The sequence below is a fragment of the Oryzias melastigma genome, linkage group LG17, assembly GCF_002922805.2.
Source record: "Oryzias melastigma strain HK-1 linkage group LG17, ASM292280v2, whole genome shotgun sequence".
In the NCBI taxonomy this organism is placed as follows: Eukaryota; Metazoa; Chordata; class Actinopteri; order Beloniformes; family Adrianichthyidae; genus Oryzias; species Oryzias melastigma.
Genome location: NC_050528.1, coordinates 3,387,955 through 3,405,897, shown reverse-complemented (window position 1 = coordinate 3,405,897; position 17,943 = coordinate 3,387,955). Strand labels below are relative to the sequence as shown.

The window sequence follows — 17,943 nt, the reverse complement described above, 5'->3', positions numbered from 1 at the left end:
TTCGTATATAAGTCGCACTGGAGTATAAGTCGCAGGGACATTTAATCTATGAAAAAAACCGCGACTTATAGTCCGGAAAATACGGTAAGTTAGAAATGAGCACAAGATAACATTGGGTCATTAGTAACAATAAAATAAAATGATCCGGAGGGCCGGATAGAATTTCCTGGAGGGCCGGATCCGGCCCCCGGGCCTTGACTTTGACACATGTGATGTAGAGAAATATCGATGTAATCCAGCTGCACAGTTTAGATCCAGATTCCAGCTCAGACGAGGAGAATGAAGTCGTTCATGGATCTATTTGTCTGCATGTGGATGATTTAGAATTGTACTTGAGCAGAGAGACTTTGGCGGCTCTTGACAGCTCATAAAGTCTCAAACCTGAGTCACAAACCTGAGCTTTTGCAGACCGCAGGCTTTTATCTGCTCCTGATCCAACATGATTTGAATAGATCACTAGGCTGGATTCCTTTTAGCAACTCTATTGCTCGACTCAAGACAATTAGGCCAAAAACTGCATTTCTAGTATTTTAATTATTCAAATCATTGTGACTCAAGAGTAGATGGAAAAAATGCCATTTGAAAAACATCGTAATTGTGACGTAGAAATAGAATGGGCGGGGCCACAAGCTCTCTGCTCCGCCCCCTTTGATGCATCCACCTATAGACAAATAGATCCATGAACGTCTTTGTTTTCCTCGTCTGAGGTGGAATCTGGATCTAAACTACAGCTGGATAGCTCTGATATTGCTGCTTGGGGCGTGAGGGGCTGTAAGCTAGCAGGAGAGGGTGTAAATAAGGGAATCATGGGAAATTACTTCTACGCCACTAGTCCCACCCACAACTTAGAGGTGCATTTAGAATGAACTCCTGCAGAAAATATGTCCTAGAAAATGACAAGTTTTTAGATTTTGGCTAATAATCCCAATTAATAGACCACTGGGAATGATTGAAAAACAGATCAGAGGATAATCAGAGTTTAACTATCCAACCAAAACCAAATCCGTTTAAAAAAGTTTTCTGCTACTTATTCACACAATTAATGTTTTTAATATATTTCCTAAATGTGCTCTGCTGTTTGGTTCATTTAAAGGGTTAAGAAATAATACACTTGTGTATTAAATAAATAAATAGATAAATAAATATCTCTATATTTTCTTGTTCTTTGACCCACTGAACATCGATAAGGATTAAACTGGTCTCTGTTGTCCTCCATCCTGTCTAGACTGCCTGCAAGTCGGCCGTGGCGTTCTTCCAGTTCAGCATTCTGGCCAATTACTTCTGGCTGCTGGTGGAGGGCATGTATCTGCAGACCCTGCTGGCGCTCACGTTCGTCTCGCAGAGGAAATACTTCTGGTGGTACATCCTGATAGGATGGGGTGAGTGAACATGACAGAATCGGGGCATCTGCGCTTAATTTGTGAATGAAGACGCCAACGTTGTCGTCCCACAAGACAGAAACGTGAGAGAGGAACGTAGTTCTGCTGCAGCCAAGACTGTAAAGCACAAGTGTCAAAGTCACGGCCCGGGGGCCGGATCTGGCCCTCTGGGTAATTCTGTCGGCCCTCCAGATCATTTTATGTCATTGTTATTAATGACCTGATGTTATATTGAGCTCATTTCTAACATGTATAATTTTGACAAAATATATTTTAATGGAGAGTAAAATATTGAAAGTTATTTAAGGTTTAAGTTGATTTATTCTGGAATAATATTCTTGCCTTTTTATTATTCATAATTATGTTAAAAAGTTTTAAAAATTGGCATTCTGCTAGCTTTTTTAGACTTTTTTGGCATTTACTAAGATTTTTTAGGATATCTTGGAGTTTAGCTAAACTTTCAGCTTTACGCTAGCTGCTTTGGCTAATTTAGGCTTTTTAAAGTTTTTTGGGGGGCTATTTTGGACATTAGCTAATATTTCAGCTACATGCTAGCTGCTTTGGTTCATTTAGAATTTTTAAAGGTTTTTTAGGCTGTTTTTGGAGTTTAGCTAATATTTCAGCTACATGTTAGCTTTTTGGGCTAATTTGGTTTTTTTTTAATCAGTATTTTAAGATATTTTAAAGTTAAGCTCTGTTTTCATCTCCATGCTAGCTGTTTTTTAGGCTAATTTGACACTTAGCTATTATTTCAGCTGGCTATCAGCTTCAGCATTTTCAGTTATCAGCACTAGGTAATGCTATATATTTAGTTCATAGTTATGTTAAAAAGTTACGGTTTTAACATATTAAAAATTTCGTTTAAAATGTTCAATAAATGCCTATCCTGTTCGGCCCGTGACATAAGTTGTGTTTTAGATTTAGGCCCCTTTTGCGATTGAGTTTGACACCCCTGCTGTAAAGGTTGTTGGTGACCACATTTTTATTCCCTCAGTGATTGAATGACGCTCGAGCATCTCTCAAAACAACCTTATCATCATCCGAATCAATCACAGGAACAGGTCAAATTGCACGTTAGCTGCAAAAAGGTTCGCTGATTGCTTTTAATGACGGATATTATAATCAAAGATAGAATTAGACTAGTTTATATACCAAGCACACCCGTGTTTAAGTTTATTTCCAGCCGGGCGGAAACCTGCTCAAAGAATATTTGCAAAACAGCAAAAGCTTCATTGTTTCTGTTTTGTGTCCCAGATGTTTCCATGAAAGTTGGGGTTGTCTGTCAGTGTCTCCTGCTCAAGCCTGCATCCACAGGCTTTAATGAAGTCATCCAGCCCCCTCATCTGTCACAGACATGTCACCGCGCTGCACAGCGGCCTTGACACCCCCACAACCCCCATGTCTGATTACCGAGGGGGAGAAACATCACGATAACGCTGCAGACATGTTTTTTACGCCTTAAAGTAACATTCGCAGAAGGAAAATCGCTGGACGCCACGCTGGGCACCGGATGGTGAATTTCTCCCTCCAAACTGTGGGGTGGGGGTGTTTCGGGGGTGTCAGACGGATGGACACAATGGCAGCAGGATGAGTCGGATCGGCACTCGCGGACATGAGCGAGGCTGCCTGAAGAGCGGCGCCGCTCTCGGCATTCAGGCCGACACAAAGCTGCAAATTCAGGCTGATTGTGAGGAGCTTAAAGCCACAGTTGGAAAAGTTTCTCTGTGGAAACGGCATTCAGGAAAATAAATAAATAGAAGAGAAAAAAAAAACATCCAAGAGGACGGATGAAACATCCAACAGTCTTTGTCGGGATTAAATAAATGGGTTTGGCTTAATCTCAAATTGGGAGGAAACGAGCAAAACTCTGTTCTTCAGTGTCAGAATTTATAGAAAAAATGCTGCTAGAGCTGCAACTGTCCTAACCTACGAACATTTATAATTTAATCATAATAGGATGACTGGACAGGTGACTTGTTGTTTCGAGTCACGAGGAAACGGGAGATAAAAGATGCAGAAGCAGGTCAGACAGCAGAGCCTGAAGCATGCAAACACACTTCCTCCTAAACGCCGACACTTTTCTGCTGTGCACTTTCCATTTTAGGACATCTCACTGTTGTGAAAAATAGGATCAAAAAATAAGATTCAAAAGGAAAAAGTATTAACAAAGTATTACCTGTGATAATGCTATTGTGAATGTTGTAAGCTGAATGTGGCTACTGAAGATGCTAGTGCTAATAGCTATTAGCTGAAGTTGCCAAAACCGCTGAAGTTGATAGATACCTAAAATGTTAGCGAAATGCCAAATTAGCCTAAAAAACTGAAAAAAATGAAATTAGCCGAAACAGCGAGAATGTGGCGGAAATATTTTAACTCCAAGATAGCCTAAAAAGTAGAGAAAAAGCCAAAATTAACCAAAACAGCTAGTATGTAGCTGAAATATTAGCTTAATGCTGAATTATAAAAAAAATGGTAAAATGTCTAATTTAGCCAAAATAGCTAGCATAAAGCTAAAATATTAGCTAAGCTTCAAATTAGCCCCCAAAAATAAAAAAAAACCTAGATTAGCTAAACCAGCTAGCATGTGGCTAAAAGTTCAGCTAAACTCCAAAATAGCATAGAAATCTTAGTAAATGCCAAAACAGTAGAAAAAGCTAGCAAAAAAAGAGCTGAATATTTTAATAGCTGAATGAGCTGAAGAGGTATGAACATCCAAGAAAACGAACGGCAGAAAAATATCAAAGAAATGCAAAAAAACGTGAATCACCATTAAACCAATAAATATTCTTTCCCGTCATAGTTCAGACTGCAGAAGAATGGAATAAAAAGTCACGTTCTATGTGGTTCTTGATTGGTGTTTCAGATAGTGTGGGGGGGCCGGGCCAAATGTGGAGGCGGGTCTGATCCGGCCCGCGGGCCTTAGTTTAGGGACCCCTGCTTTAAATCACTTTGCGAAAAATGTGTCATGAATTAATATGGGAAGTGTTTCGCTTCAATAAATAGCTGAGCTAGCAGCGGGTCACACAGAGTATTGGGGCCATTATAAAAAAAAATAAGATCAAGTGAAATAAGTTAACATTTGATGAGAATAAAATAATAAAACTCAGAAAAAAGCTGTTTTTTTTTTTTTACTAAAACAAAGTTGTAACTCTATTAAAATGAATAAAAAAGTTACAACCTGCTCTTTTTATGTTTTTTTGTCACTTGATAATATTTTTTATCTTTAGTTGCTTTAAGGTTTCAGCTGTTTTTTTTTTTTTTTTTTTTTTTTTTTTTTTTTTTACTGTTTTTGAAGTTCTAATGTACAGCGCTTTGTTTGACTTAGGTCAGTTTAAGGCTCCATACAAACGAATAATACTTAAATACAAAATGTAACATGGTTTTATTTTATATTTTTTGAAACAAAGCTTGACTTATTCCTTGTAAAATTATTAGTTTTTTGGAGCATTAATTAACACATTTATTCTGGAAATTATCACATTTTCATTCATACATTTACGACTTCATTCTTGTAAAACTTGACTTTTTATCCTCATAATTTAACAACGGTGTCACAAACAGGAAGTTCAGACAGGAACTCAAAACCACAAAGCTAAATCAGGGTCAGACCGGTAGAGGTCAATCACGAGCATGGGGTCATCAAAGAAGAGACGAGAGTAATCAGAGTCCAGGCGAGGGTCAGGGCAGGCGGCAAGCAATCAGAGATGAAGCAGGTTCAGGTAAAGATGAGGTCTGGATAGGAACGCTCGGTGATGCAGGCAGGGTGGAACAGACAATACTTCGCACTGAGTGAGGCTCTGAGCAGTGCTTAAAGGGAAACCAAACCCTAAATGAACTTGTTTTCTCTGTTGGTCATTGACACATTTTTGGCAAATTAAAACAAAGTTTTTAAATTCTTGAAAATTATTTAAAAAAAACTGTCTATGTGCTGCCACCTATAGGTTGAATCGAGGTATTACTTTTGAACTTGGTGATTGGTCAAATCATTTGTCATTCACGTCATTTCAGAAGTCTGACGTCATAATCTGCAGCTCCAGTAGTGATAACAGTCCTGCCCCCAAGCCCCACCCCTCAGACTGGATTGTGGGTGGAGTCAGCCTCCAACTTCCCTGTTTGGTTACCCTTTAGTGTCCTGTGGGTGAAATGAGAGTCAGCTGGGCAGCATCTAGGGAATGTGCTCTGACTCCTCACAATCAGATTGTTCAAAATTAACCCAAATCAGCTTTAACTCGATCAAATCTCTGGTAAATTGAATCGTTACACTGTTACAAACCACAGAAGAAATTGAGAGATTTTAGACAGAAAAATGGGTAGATTTTTTTCGAAACACTTACTGACGGTAAGATAGAATGCAAGTCAAAAGTGATTCAGTCCTTGAAATTTAAAACTTTGTTTCTTCAAACTTTTAAGTTTCAATTTAAATAATAATTTGATATCTGAATGAGTTTATAATAAGTTAAAAAATATATCTTTGTGTTTTTCTTTACTAAAGAGATTTTAGGAAATTTCTTCACGTTTCTCTTCCCTTTATATCAGATTTATACTGGAGTACCTGAACAAAGCCTGACATTATCTGGTAATAGTGATTAACTTTTCTTCTGTCTGCAACCCTATAAGTGTCACACAAAACAAAACAGAACAAATAGCCAAAAAACAAACAAAACAAGTAGATGAAAAAACAAAGCCAAAACAAAAGCAAAAACAAACAGCCAAAAAACAAAACAAAACAAAAAAGTGGAAAAAAACAAAGCAAAAACAAAACAGAAGAAATAGCCAAAAAACAAACAAAACAAACAGGTGAAAAAACAAAGCCAAAACAAAAACAAACCAAATAGACAACAAACAAAAAAGAAAGCTAAACAAAAAAGTGAAAAAACAAAGCAAAACCAAAACAAAACAAACAAAAAACAAAGCAAAAAAAAAACAAAAAACAAATTAAATATCCAAAAACCAAACAAAAAAACACTAAACAAAGCAGTAAAAAAGACAAAAGAAAACAAACCAAAGAAAATGCAAAAACAAAGTAGCTGTTGAATCAAGATTTCATTTATTTAAAACAAGGGACGATGCACTAAACAGCATTGATCATAAGGTGAAAACACGATTTGTTTCAGGTTATTATAGCAAAATAGCTATTTTTATCTGTCGCTCTTACAAAAGCAAGAGATGAAAAATAATAAGCAAAAACAGTTGCAAACAATTTGTGTTTGTAATTGTTTTGTGACAACAAACAAACAAACCTTAAATTACAACAATGTTCCTTTAAACAATGATTGAAAAGTTCTTCAGTTAATTATTAAAATCTAAAAAAAGGTTCAGGATTGTTTATTGTTTTTTTAATGCATATGAGCAGGAAATAAAGTCATACATTGATTAGATATTAACCTAAAGCTCGTCTCTCTGAAACGCTTCATAAATCACCTGGAAGCACATAAACATGTTTTACAGCCGCACTGCTCTGCAGATGCACTCAAGCGTGTTCTTTTCACCCGTTCACCGATTATTTACTGTTTACCATAAAGCTGGAATACAATTGTGTAATTGTATCTATTAAAGATAAATCTCGTGTCTCGATCTTTTTATGAGGAAAGGAAAAAATGTCATTTAATCTGAATGGGCAGCAGTTCAAATAAATCACAGGGTGAGATCCGATCTTTGAGAAGAAAGACGGTTCCGGAAGGATCAGGGTTTCATTTTTATTTGTAAATTTCAGAGCAATGTCAATGAAGAACTTTTATTTTTCTGTAAAACTTCCATCTTTCCTGGAGGACGTTCAGTTCTTCTGTTTTTTCTGTAAGTGGGACACAGATGATGCGATACGCTGAGTAAACACTGTCCCATAAACCCACAAACATCTCCCTAGAATAAAAAAAATACCAGCACATGCGTCTGGATTATTGTTGGATTTATGAAGATTAACCGAGCAGACATAATGAATCTCGTTTGTCTTTTTTACAGGACTCCCATCAGTGGTTCTGGTTCTTTGGGTTCTGACCAGATTCTTCTACGACGACAGAGGGTAACTTTAAGACACGATTCTGTTCCATACATGAAGCCATCCTGCTCATAGATTTTTCTTTGACTGCAGATGCTGGGACGACACGGACAATGTGGGCATATGGTGGATCATTAAAGGACCAATCACAGCCTCCCTGCTGGTGAGGACACGCCCACATTCAGCGGGTTTGAATGGAAAAATCCTCCCTAAATTCCTCCTGTTCTGTTTGGCTTTTATCTAATAATCAACATTTATGTTTGTTTTACTATATTGGTTCAAAGAATTATACAGTGGAGGAAATAAGTATTTGATTTGGAAAAAATAAACTGACAATCCTTCATCCTGATGGTCGGTTCATCTGAAGAGTTAGAGAAGAAAAGTCAAGGAATCAACTTTAAATAACTGATATGCATTTATCTGATGAAAATAAGTATTTGATCCCCCAGTAACAAGTAAGAGTTCTGATTCACAAAGATTCTCCTAATCCACCTGAAAGTCAAGAAAAGTCACCGGACCACAGAGTCACTCAGACTCCAAACTCACATATACATTTAAAATGTAAAAAACTATAAAAAAAAATCTCATTTTTACGTCAGTTAAAAGACTTTGTGTGGGACTCATTCTTGATTCTTAATTTAGTACAAACTTAAAATGTGAGGCCAACAGGAATTTACACGAGTTATTGCACTTGGACACACGTAGACGTGTGCGCGATATTCTGCAACGTGCACGCTAAAATGTGAGGCCAAGAAAAAAACCTCAGACGCACGTAAAGTACGTGTGGGCAATACAGCCGTGCAGATGTTGGCCGCCCTTTTTAAGTGTGGCTAACAGGATTTTTTAAACGTTTTTGTGCTGCTCGCACGTATTTACTGTATGTAAAGTTTTAAACATAAACCAAGTACAAAGCTATCATCAAAGTGTGGACATGCAGAAGATCAGTACGTAGACATGAACAAATGTTCAGTAAACTTGTTCAGTAGACATCAGCAATGGACCACAGATATATTTTGGCACAAACAGAACCCCGTACAGCACTGGCTGCATGTGTTGAGAAAATTATGAACAAATAGTTACTTACAAAAAAAAACAAAAAACGTAACTCATTAATGTAGTCGGGGGAGGGGGTGTCAGGTTTCCTACTCCAGAAGTTTCCCTGCTTCAAGCCCGGTTAGTGCCACGCCCCCTAGAGCTTAATACTCCACCGTGATTGGTTGGTTTGTCAGCTCCATTGTAAAAGTGCCATTCATACAAAACTCACTGGCTGAACCAACATTGAACTTTCCTACAAATACGAACATAATCAATATAAATAAAGTTTAGCATAAAATAAAAAAGGGGTTTATACAAATATATGCTTTGTGTGTCAGAAAATCAATAACCTCCAGTCGTCTGACATAAGAGGCTCTCAGCGCTTGTCTGTTTGCTCAAAAAAAAAAAAAAACTTTTATGTTAAGGCGGAGGCCAAAAAAAATATCGACTTGGGGGGCCGCAAATGGCCCCAGGGCCGCCAGTTTGAGTCCCCAGATTTAGAGTCGTTTGTAAGGGAGAGTGAACCAAAATTCCTCCAGATATGTGCAGAAACCTGATCATCAACTACAAGGAACGTCTGACCTCTGTGCTGAGAATAATGAGGGTTCAAATACTTATGCTCCTCAATGAAATGAAATAAATCTATATCAGTTCTTTGAAGTGGATTTCTTTATGTTCTTTCTCTGTTCAAATGAACGACTGTACGGATGACAGACTGTCAGCTTCTTTTTAATTGGGCAAACCTACAAAATCAGCAAAGGGATGGATGGATGGATGGATTTTATTCCGGACACACAATCCAATCAATAAAACAGCACAATGTCAAAAATACACAAGTTAAGAACAGTATACAAAAAATGACAATAATCAATAAAACTACATGAAAAAATGGAGGCGTATGGGACTAAATCTGATTTTACTTATGGTCAAGATGAGAGTTCTTTGAAGCATTTAGTCTGCAGATGAACCTGAACATTAGTGAGCGTAATTATTTCCTTCACTGTCGGGATTAAAGAAGGAATTTGGTGAATTATCTTGAGAAACATTTGGGCTCCACTGCCTGCACTGCACAATGTCAAACCTGGCGGTGTGAAGTTTTCCCAGAGGTTTCCTCTGTGACTCTGGTTCCAGCTGCTTCCAGATCAGCTATTTTTATCTCCACCAGGTCAACATTTTCATCTTCATCAACGTCATCCGGATTCTGGTCCAGAAGCTGAAATCTTCAGCCATGGCGGGAAACAACGACACGGGACACTTCATGTGAGTCTCCTTCAGTCGGTTCTCTTCTACTCCAACGTCCTGACATCACTTCAGGGATTTGTTCTGGGCTGATGGACAAAACAGAATCAGAAAACCGTATTTTCCCAACCTGAACCTCCTCATCTCCAGATTTCCTGGTTTGACCCCCAAAAATCAGAGATATTTTGACGGATGTGTCAGTTTCCCCCTTTGAAGTGAGAAGACGTTTGCTCATCTGTGATGTCAAACTGAGACGAGCTAACCCTCCTCTGCTCTCTACATTCAAAAACAAACTTCTACACAGATGTAAACAGCAGAAATGGAAAGTTTCAGCGGTTCTGAAGTCACGTTTTTATCTTCATTTTATGAAATGCTTTTCCCTTCACCTGATCTGTCCTTGTCTCCTGACACCAGGTGTCTTCAAGGAAGTGCAGAGTGGAAAATTATACCAGAGGGCGATATGAGATCAAATGTAATTTATTCCAGCTGGTAATTGTTCAACCAATGGCGTGAAAGGGGGAAGTACCTGATGATATCAGTCAATGCGCCCCTCAGAGTCCTTCAACCCGACAGGACTCCTTACTTACTTTAAGTCTGTATTTTGAATGTATTCATGTGCATTTGATGAATTTCTTTTTCATCGTATTCATATTTTGTTTGAGCTCCTTCTGACAAACATCACAGACATCAAAACGACTTTCTCTTTTGTGCGGGTTTTGAAAACACGAGACATCCTTCAGGATAATGGTCTATTGATTTCTGGGTCACAGGCTGGAGGACGGAGAATATAAAACAGACAAATGAGCTTCAACATTTAAGCTCCTGAACCCAGAATCAGAGAAGAAATATGCAGGAATCTGGATTTGAGTCTCTTGTACTGGTGCCCTCAAAGTCCAATTCTTCTGGGACATCTCCAGAAGAAATCAATTAAAAAATGAAGGACAGATTTATGAATATGTGTAAATTTACACATTTAGAGTAGAAATAGTTGAATGTTTTCAAACAAAGTCACAATGTTACTAGTAAAAACCAGAGAATGGAGCAGAACTGCAGTTTTGCATTCATGACGGGTGAATCGTGTGAAAAATGAAGTTCAGGAGAGTGGAGTGACTGTTTGCACCTGAGAAACGGTTTCAACAATGAAACCATGGAGGGGCGATACATCGGTACCAGTATCGGTATTTGAACAATTTGAGTTTATGGTTAACCGTTCAATATGAGAACTGTTTACTTGTTTCTAGAAGACCCCTGGAACTTAGGACTACAGTTATAGTCAGAAATTGGTCCACTTAAGGTATATTTTAATTTTGGGAGGGATAAATGTTGTCCCTGAAAATCTCTGGAAATAAGAAGCTTAAGTCTACATACAGTACGTGTCAAAGTCACGGCCCGGGGGCCGGATCCGGCTCTCCAGGTAATTTTATTTTATTGTTTTCAATGACCCGATGTTATCTTGAGCTCATTTTTAAATTGTATAATTTTAACAATTTATGGAGAGAAAAATATTGAAGCCCTGCGACAAACTGGCGACCTGTCCAGGGTGTACCCCGCCTTCGCCCATCAGTAGTCGGGATAGGCTCCGGCACCCCGTGACCCCGAAAGGGACAAAGCGGTCAGGAAAATGGATGGATGGATGAAAAATATTGAAAGTTATTTAAGGTTTAAGTTGGTTTATTGTGGAATAATATTCCTGCCTTTTTATTATTCCTAATTATTTTAAAAAGTTACAGTTTTAAAGTTTTAAAATTTGATATTCTGCTAGCTTTTTGGACTATTTTGGTATTTTCTAAGATTGTTTAGCCTATTTCTGAGTTTAGCTAATATTTCAGCTACATGCTAGCTGTTTTGGCTAGCAAAAGTTTTTAAAAAAACATTTTTAGGCTAATTTGGCATTTGGATAGTATTTTAGCTAGCTATCAGCTTCAAGTGTTTATAGCTATCACTTTCAGCATCTTCAGCTTACATCATTCCCACTAGCATTATCACAGGTAATGCTATATATTGAGTTGCTAAATATGTAAAAAAGTTACGGTTTTAAAGTTTTAAAAATGTAGTTTTAGAGTGTTCAGTAAGTGTTTATCCTGTTCGTCCCTCGACCTAAGGTGTGTTTGGATTCTGGCTCCTCGTGTGATTGACTTCGTCACCCCTGATCTACAGTTATGTCCATTGACTATAAAAATAATTCTTATATACAGTCTATGGTTATGTCTGATAGACGATAAATGGTCAGAATATTTTCAAATATTCTTTCAAAGTTTTAAAGTGATTCTTGTTCCTATGGGCACAAGACAATGTTTCTTGATTTATATTAAATACGGCTGTAAAATTATTGCGCTAATCGAAACTCATTAATTCCATTTTAACGCATTTTTTTTAGAAAATTGCATTAATCTCAGTTTTGTGTCAGATGGTTACATCCGTGTCCTGAACACCTGGAGCATTTTAAGGAAAATATAAATGCTAAATAATTACAACCCCAGTCCTGTTATTTTTCACGTTTACCAGTAAATTGTTTTTCGCAAAAGATTGTTTAATATGTGGTACGTCGCTTTGTCATGGATACAGTTTTAGCAAGCAAAGTTTATTTATTTATTCATTTTTTTAAGTTTATTTTTAATTAGTGCTGTTATTTATTGTGCTATTTTATTATTTAAAAAATTATCAGATTAATCACACTTTTGTGATTAATTTGATTAATTACAATCTTTTACTAGGTAATTTTATATGACAATATGCAGCTTTGGATCAAAAACAGCGCAGAGAAAAATTCATTTTTTTTGTCTGAAATTTTTAAATGTATCAAGTGACTTTGGTAAAAGTAGGTTTTAACTCAAGCCGTGGAAACCTGAGCCGCCGAGGGACAGCAAAGGACTTTTTCTTTGAAATATGTAATTTACAACTTAATGCTAAAAATCCTACCTGACTCAAAGAAATGTTCTCTTCTTTACATCTGAGATGCTGCAGATTTGTGAGAACTGAACAAATGTAGAATCAGAGCGAATATAAATAGATCCAGAATCCAGAAATAGACTCTCATCCATTTCTGTGCGACAGGATTATTTCATCAATCCAGTGGCAGGTTCACATCCTCGATTGCTCCATTTCTGTCTCCTTTATCTGTGAGATCTCCACCAGGTGTGACAAAGGAATCCTGTTACAAGCGTGACATTAAACCCACAGCCATCCGAAGCTCTGGTGTTCTTCTCCTCCGTCTCCTGCTGCCTCCATGAAAGCAGAATAAACTCAAATAAAACAGAAAACATCTGTGCTGCATCTTAGATGAGAGATCCTGTTCAGACTTCCCACCCCAAACAACACACCTGAGGGTTCTAATCTCAGGCGTCGCCGCACAGACTCAGCTGCCCTTTCAGAGTTTCATGACTCAAAGGTGGACGTGAAACTAAATGCCAGGAGGAAAAAAAAAAGACTAAATGGCGACATTTACATGATAATCATGCAGTGATCGGTGATCTGACTCGGACTAAACTGTGAGCACATTCTGCACTTTGCCTTATTAATCCGTCCCACTGATGGTTCTGATGACTGAGCGGATTTAAAGGCCACTACAATGAAGATCTGACACTAATGTCTTCACTGGTTTGTGTCTCAGACCTCAAACTCAGTGCGAAATGTGTTTTTGTTGCAGGAGGCTGGCTAAATCCACTCTGTTCCTCATCCCTCTGTTTGGGATGCACTACACTGTGTTTGCCTTCCTGCCCGAGAACACCGGAGTGGCAGCCAGACTCTACATTGAGCTGGGCCTGGGATCCTTCCAGGTAGGAACCATCCAAACACTGGGAATTTCTTGTGCCTGGAGCCAGGGCTGGCCCTGGGAATAGGTGACGTAGGCGGCTGCCTGGGCACCACCTGCTGGAGGGGGCATCAAATTGCAATGATTGTTTTCTGCTAGATGCCTTTTAGCCCAGGGCCGGCCCTGGGAATAGGTGACCTAGGCGGCTGCCTGGGCACCACCTGCTGGAGGGGGCATCAAATTTCAATGATTCTTTTCGCCTAGGGCTCCATTCAGCCCAGGGCCGGCCCCTTCTTGTAGCCATAATCAAGTACGTCACGTATATGACTGTGCATGGATGGGGTCAAACATGACGACCGCTTGGCCAAAGTGATATGTATTCAGTCAAAATTTCAGATCCAACTGGTTCGCTGTCGGTGGTGCGTTGAACCTATTAAAAGTTCACACCAAACGCAACCTGGGGGTCAAATTCACGCCCACCACCTCCCTTCTGACACGGGTCAAAGTTGCTGCTCGACGTTGGTCCAAAAGTGTGTTCATAAATCTGCCACTCCCACGGCATATGGGCGGAGCTAGTGTCAAAGGTCTTCAGCCTCATCGCTACACAGAAACATCAATGAAGACATGGATGATGTTGAGAGATGTTTATTTTATAGAGCTTTACAAGATGTCTGAGATCTTTAGCTCCAGTTGTGAGATTCTCTGGATTCTGAAGCAGAGAAAACCGGCTTTGTGCTTTTAAGCAACATTTTGGGTCAGGAATGTCCTAAATATCGGTGCAAAGCTGATATGAATACCTGCTGTTCTCCGGGTCAGAATCAACTGGTTCACGGTGATCATGTGACCGGTCGAGGAGTGACCCCAGGTCTCAGAGTGTTATTTCCTCAACGTCTCCGGGGTTAAAGGGTTAGCCCCAAAGCTAGCCCTTGGTTTCTGCTGATGTCAAGTTTATTAGACCTTCACCTTTGACCTCTCCAGAATTTGTTTAACTGACCGTAACCTTTTCTGCTTTTAAGAATTCAAAAAGTGAAGAAATAAACATATAAATCCCATGAAGGCGAGGATTAGCTTCCCCAGCAGCTGTTGTTAGCATCTGTCTCTTTAATTGCTCCCGACTGTTGATCCGCCCTATAAATCAGTGCAACTATTGTCTTTCAGCATCATGTTTGCTGCTCTCTCGAATGTGAAGCCTCTCCAACCTGAGGACCGTTTCCCCCACAGTCTCCTTGTGATCGAACATGCCGTCTGATGGGCGCATTAACGTGTTTTCTCTGTCAGATTCTTTATTCATACATTGATGCTTCAAAGCTGAATATCACAGGAGATAATGCTGCAGATTTCAGTCCACATTCTCCAAGAAGACAAAAGAAATCTCACACGTTTCTTTCTGCAGAGCTATTGTTAGCGCTGTTTATTTCTGAACGTGTGTCTTACAGTATGAACTACAAAGTAATTATGGTTTCTAATGTTATCTCACAGCTGACTGATCGTTAAACGTTTCCTTGCAGGGGTTTGTGGTGGCGCTCCTTTATTGCTTCATGAATGCAGAGGTGAGTGAACGAGAATTGTGTTTAGGAAAGTACGACAATTAGTCAAAATCAAAGGATTTTAAACGCAGAAAACTGGCAGATGTGCTTTGCTAATGCTTAAAGCATCAACACGTGCAGCAACGGTGCTAAATATAATTATTTTGCAGAAGAAAAGAGGCCCAGTCACAAAAAAACAAAAGATTATAGAAATATGATGGAAAGCTGTGACAGAACATATATATTATAGTGGGGTTTTATTATTATTGTATCTAATTTTCTATCTTTGTGCTCCTCCAGGAGTACAAAGATAGAAAAATCTGCTGATTTCCAGCTCTAATTTACAAAAAAGAATCACATTTGCATCCAGAATAATCAATTTTAAAGATGCTCACCAACTAAAAAACTAATGAGGATTTCTGTGCTAAAATCAAAAAACTAATAGAAAAGTTGCATTACCTGCGATGATGCTATAGTGAATGCTTTCAGTCTCTAAAGATGCTGAAGACTTTTGCTGAAAATGCTGATGCAATTTACTTGAATTGATGAAGGGATTTGCAGAAAATGCAAAAGCTATTTGCACAAGTTAAATACTATGAAAGAGTGATAACGTTGATCTAAATTTCAGGAAAATTTGTAGTAAAATGGCTTAAAAATCTCTAATACATACCAATTTTGCAAAATATTTAGTGCGTTGCTTGAATATGAAGCTAAACTCTGAATTTGCCCCAAAAACCTCAGTAGATATCAAATTTGTCAAAAAGCTCAAACACTGCACACATACTAGCTTAACTCCAAATTAGCCTGAAAAAAATGAAAAATGTCTGAATTAGCCAAAACAGCTAGCATATTATTAAAATATTAGCTCAACTCCAACTTAGCCTGAAAAAAGTGGAAAAAATGTCTAATTTAGTTAAAACAGCTAGCATAATTGTTAAAATATTAGCCAAACTGCAAATTATCCTTAAAAAACTGCAAAAGTAAAAATCTTTAATAAAATATATTTGAAAAAAAGTAGTAAAAGTGTCTAATTTAGTGTAAACAGCTAGCATATTGCTAATAATTTAGATAAATTCCAAATTAGCCTGAAAAAAAAAATCGAAAAGTCTTTAAATTAGCCAAAACAGCTAGCATGATGCTAAAATTTTAGCTAAACTCCAAATTAGCCTGAAAAATTGAAAAATATCTGAATTAGTCCAAACATCTAGGATTTTATTAGAATATTAGCTAAAATCCAAATTGTCCTTAAAAAACTGGAAGTGTCTATATTAGCCAAAGCAGCTAGCATAAAGCTAAAATATTAGCTAAACTCCAAATTAGTCAAAAAAAAAATAGCTAGCATGTTGTTGACACATTAGCCTCGTCATTTACAGTCCTGGACTTCACTGTGTGTTCCTGCAGGTCCAGACGGAGCTCCGGAAGTGGATGTGGAAGTGTCACAGTCCAAACCATCTCACTCCTGCGAAGAGGAGCATCACCCAGATCACAATCCGAACCCGGGGAGAGTTCGGCCTCCCCCCCTCCAGTGCCAACATCTCCTCTGTGTGACTCCAGACACACAAAGTATTTCTGAATGTGAAACAAAACAGAAAAGGACCATAACAATCTCTACAACAATAGCGCTGAATTGGATTCCTGTCAGTGAGAACATGCGACTACAGAGAGGCTGCGTGGGATCACAGACAGACGTCTGCATCCTTCATGTCTGCGTCTGCGCAGTTCAGCGAGGAGGCTGCACCGATTCCAGAGCCGGACAGGACGCTCTCCTGTTGTACCTAATCTCTGCAGACATTATGGTGCCATTGTGCCAGTATTATTGTAAGTCATTAGAGGCGGAGCTTAGTCTCCCTACAGAATCAGAAAACAAACAAATACAGATTTTATCAAGACGTATTCAGACCTTTTGAAAGAACATGCTGCACTAAAAAGAGCCTCTTGTCATCTCTGCGTCGACGACGTTAAAAGGATCAATGTGTGTCTAAATGTTTGTGTGAAGGTATTTGTTCAAAGTTTGTCTTTAAATCGTCTTTGTGAACATTTGGCATGTCCGCCTGATTTCTGTTTCGTCGTAATTGTGTAATCTAATCTTACAGTCAAAATAATTCTTATTTAGACGTGCATGGTGAAGTGGGATTGGTGTAGCCGAGGGAACCCAGTCAAATGTTCTGTAGAACTTACTGGATCCAGAACTGCTCCAGAGTAATGCAGCGATTAGAACGGCTTTACTACACGTTTCTGTGATAAATACACATGAAAATATATATTTATGGTTTTAGTTTTCTCCCTCTGTGGTAAATTCAAAGTATTTTTTGTTCCTTCTAGGGCCTAAAACTATTATTAAGACATATTGCTGCATTATTGAAGTGCCACGTTTAGTAAAACTCAAAAGAAAAAAAGACTGTTGCAAACTGTGAAGCACGGCAGTGGAAGTATGGTGGTTTGGGCTTAGTTAGTAGCTAAAACATTGAGTCACATCCTAATAAACATTTGGGTAAGCCTCTAAAGTTGATGAAATGTCCTCACCTGTCGGGGGTGTCATCAATCAAACCATCAAACATGAGATGTATTTCTTTAGACATTGTGACAGAATCTGTCAAATAAATAAATAATTATTTCATTTTGGCATGTTAAGGTTCACTTGTGGAGTTTTTATTGCAGTTCAGGTCAGTTTATTGATGATGGTTCATAACCAACAGTTGCTGTAGGACATGTTTTAAAGTCCAGGCCCGGGGGCCGGATCCGGCCCTCCAGATCATTTTACTTTATTATTAATGACCTGATGTTATCTTGTACTCATTTCTAACTTGTATATTTTTGGCAAAATCTATTTTTATGGAGAGTAAAATATTGAAAGAAATAGTGTTCAATATTTGACTCTCCAGGTCCGGCCCGCGGGCCTGGACTTCTATGGGGTTCAGGTCAGGACTCTGTCCAGACTCTCCTCCAGGTCTTTATGGACCTTGCTTTGTGCTCTGGTGAACACTCATGGTGGGAGAGGAAGGGATCGCTCCAAACTGT

General features: G+C 38.5%; 1 protein-coding gene across 2 annotated transcripts in view; it reads left to right on the top strand.

Moving 5' to 3' along the window:
• ghrhra (growth hormone releasing hormone receptor a) overlaps nucleotides 1–17,539 on the top strand; it is a 35,563-nt gene extending 18,024 nt beyond the window's left edge. For both annotated transcript variants that reach the window (XM_024274346.2, XM_036216419.1), the window contains exons 7-13: nucleotides 1,226–1,379; nucleotides 7,338–7,398; nucleotides 7,468–7,537; nucleotides 9,575–9,669; nucleotides 13,295–13,424; nucleotides 14,908–14,949; nucleotides 16,327–17,539. In XM_024274346.2, coding sequence (XP_024130114.1) covers nucleotides 1,226–1,379; nucleotides 7,338–7,398; nucleotides 7,468–7,537; nucleotides 9,575–9,669; nucleotides 13,295–13,424; nucleotides 14,908–14,949; nucleotides 16,327–16,473 — 699 coding nt within the window. In that variant the 3' untranslated portion in view covers nucleotides 16,474–17,539. The remainder of the gene's footprint in view (nucleotides 1–1,225; nucleotides 1,380–7,337; nucleotides 7,399–7,467; nucleotides 7,538–9,574; nucleotides 9,670–13,294; nucleotides 13,425–14,907; nucleotides 14,950–16,326) is intronic.
• Nucleotides 17,540–17,943: the final 404 nt, after the last annotated feature.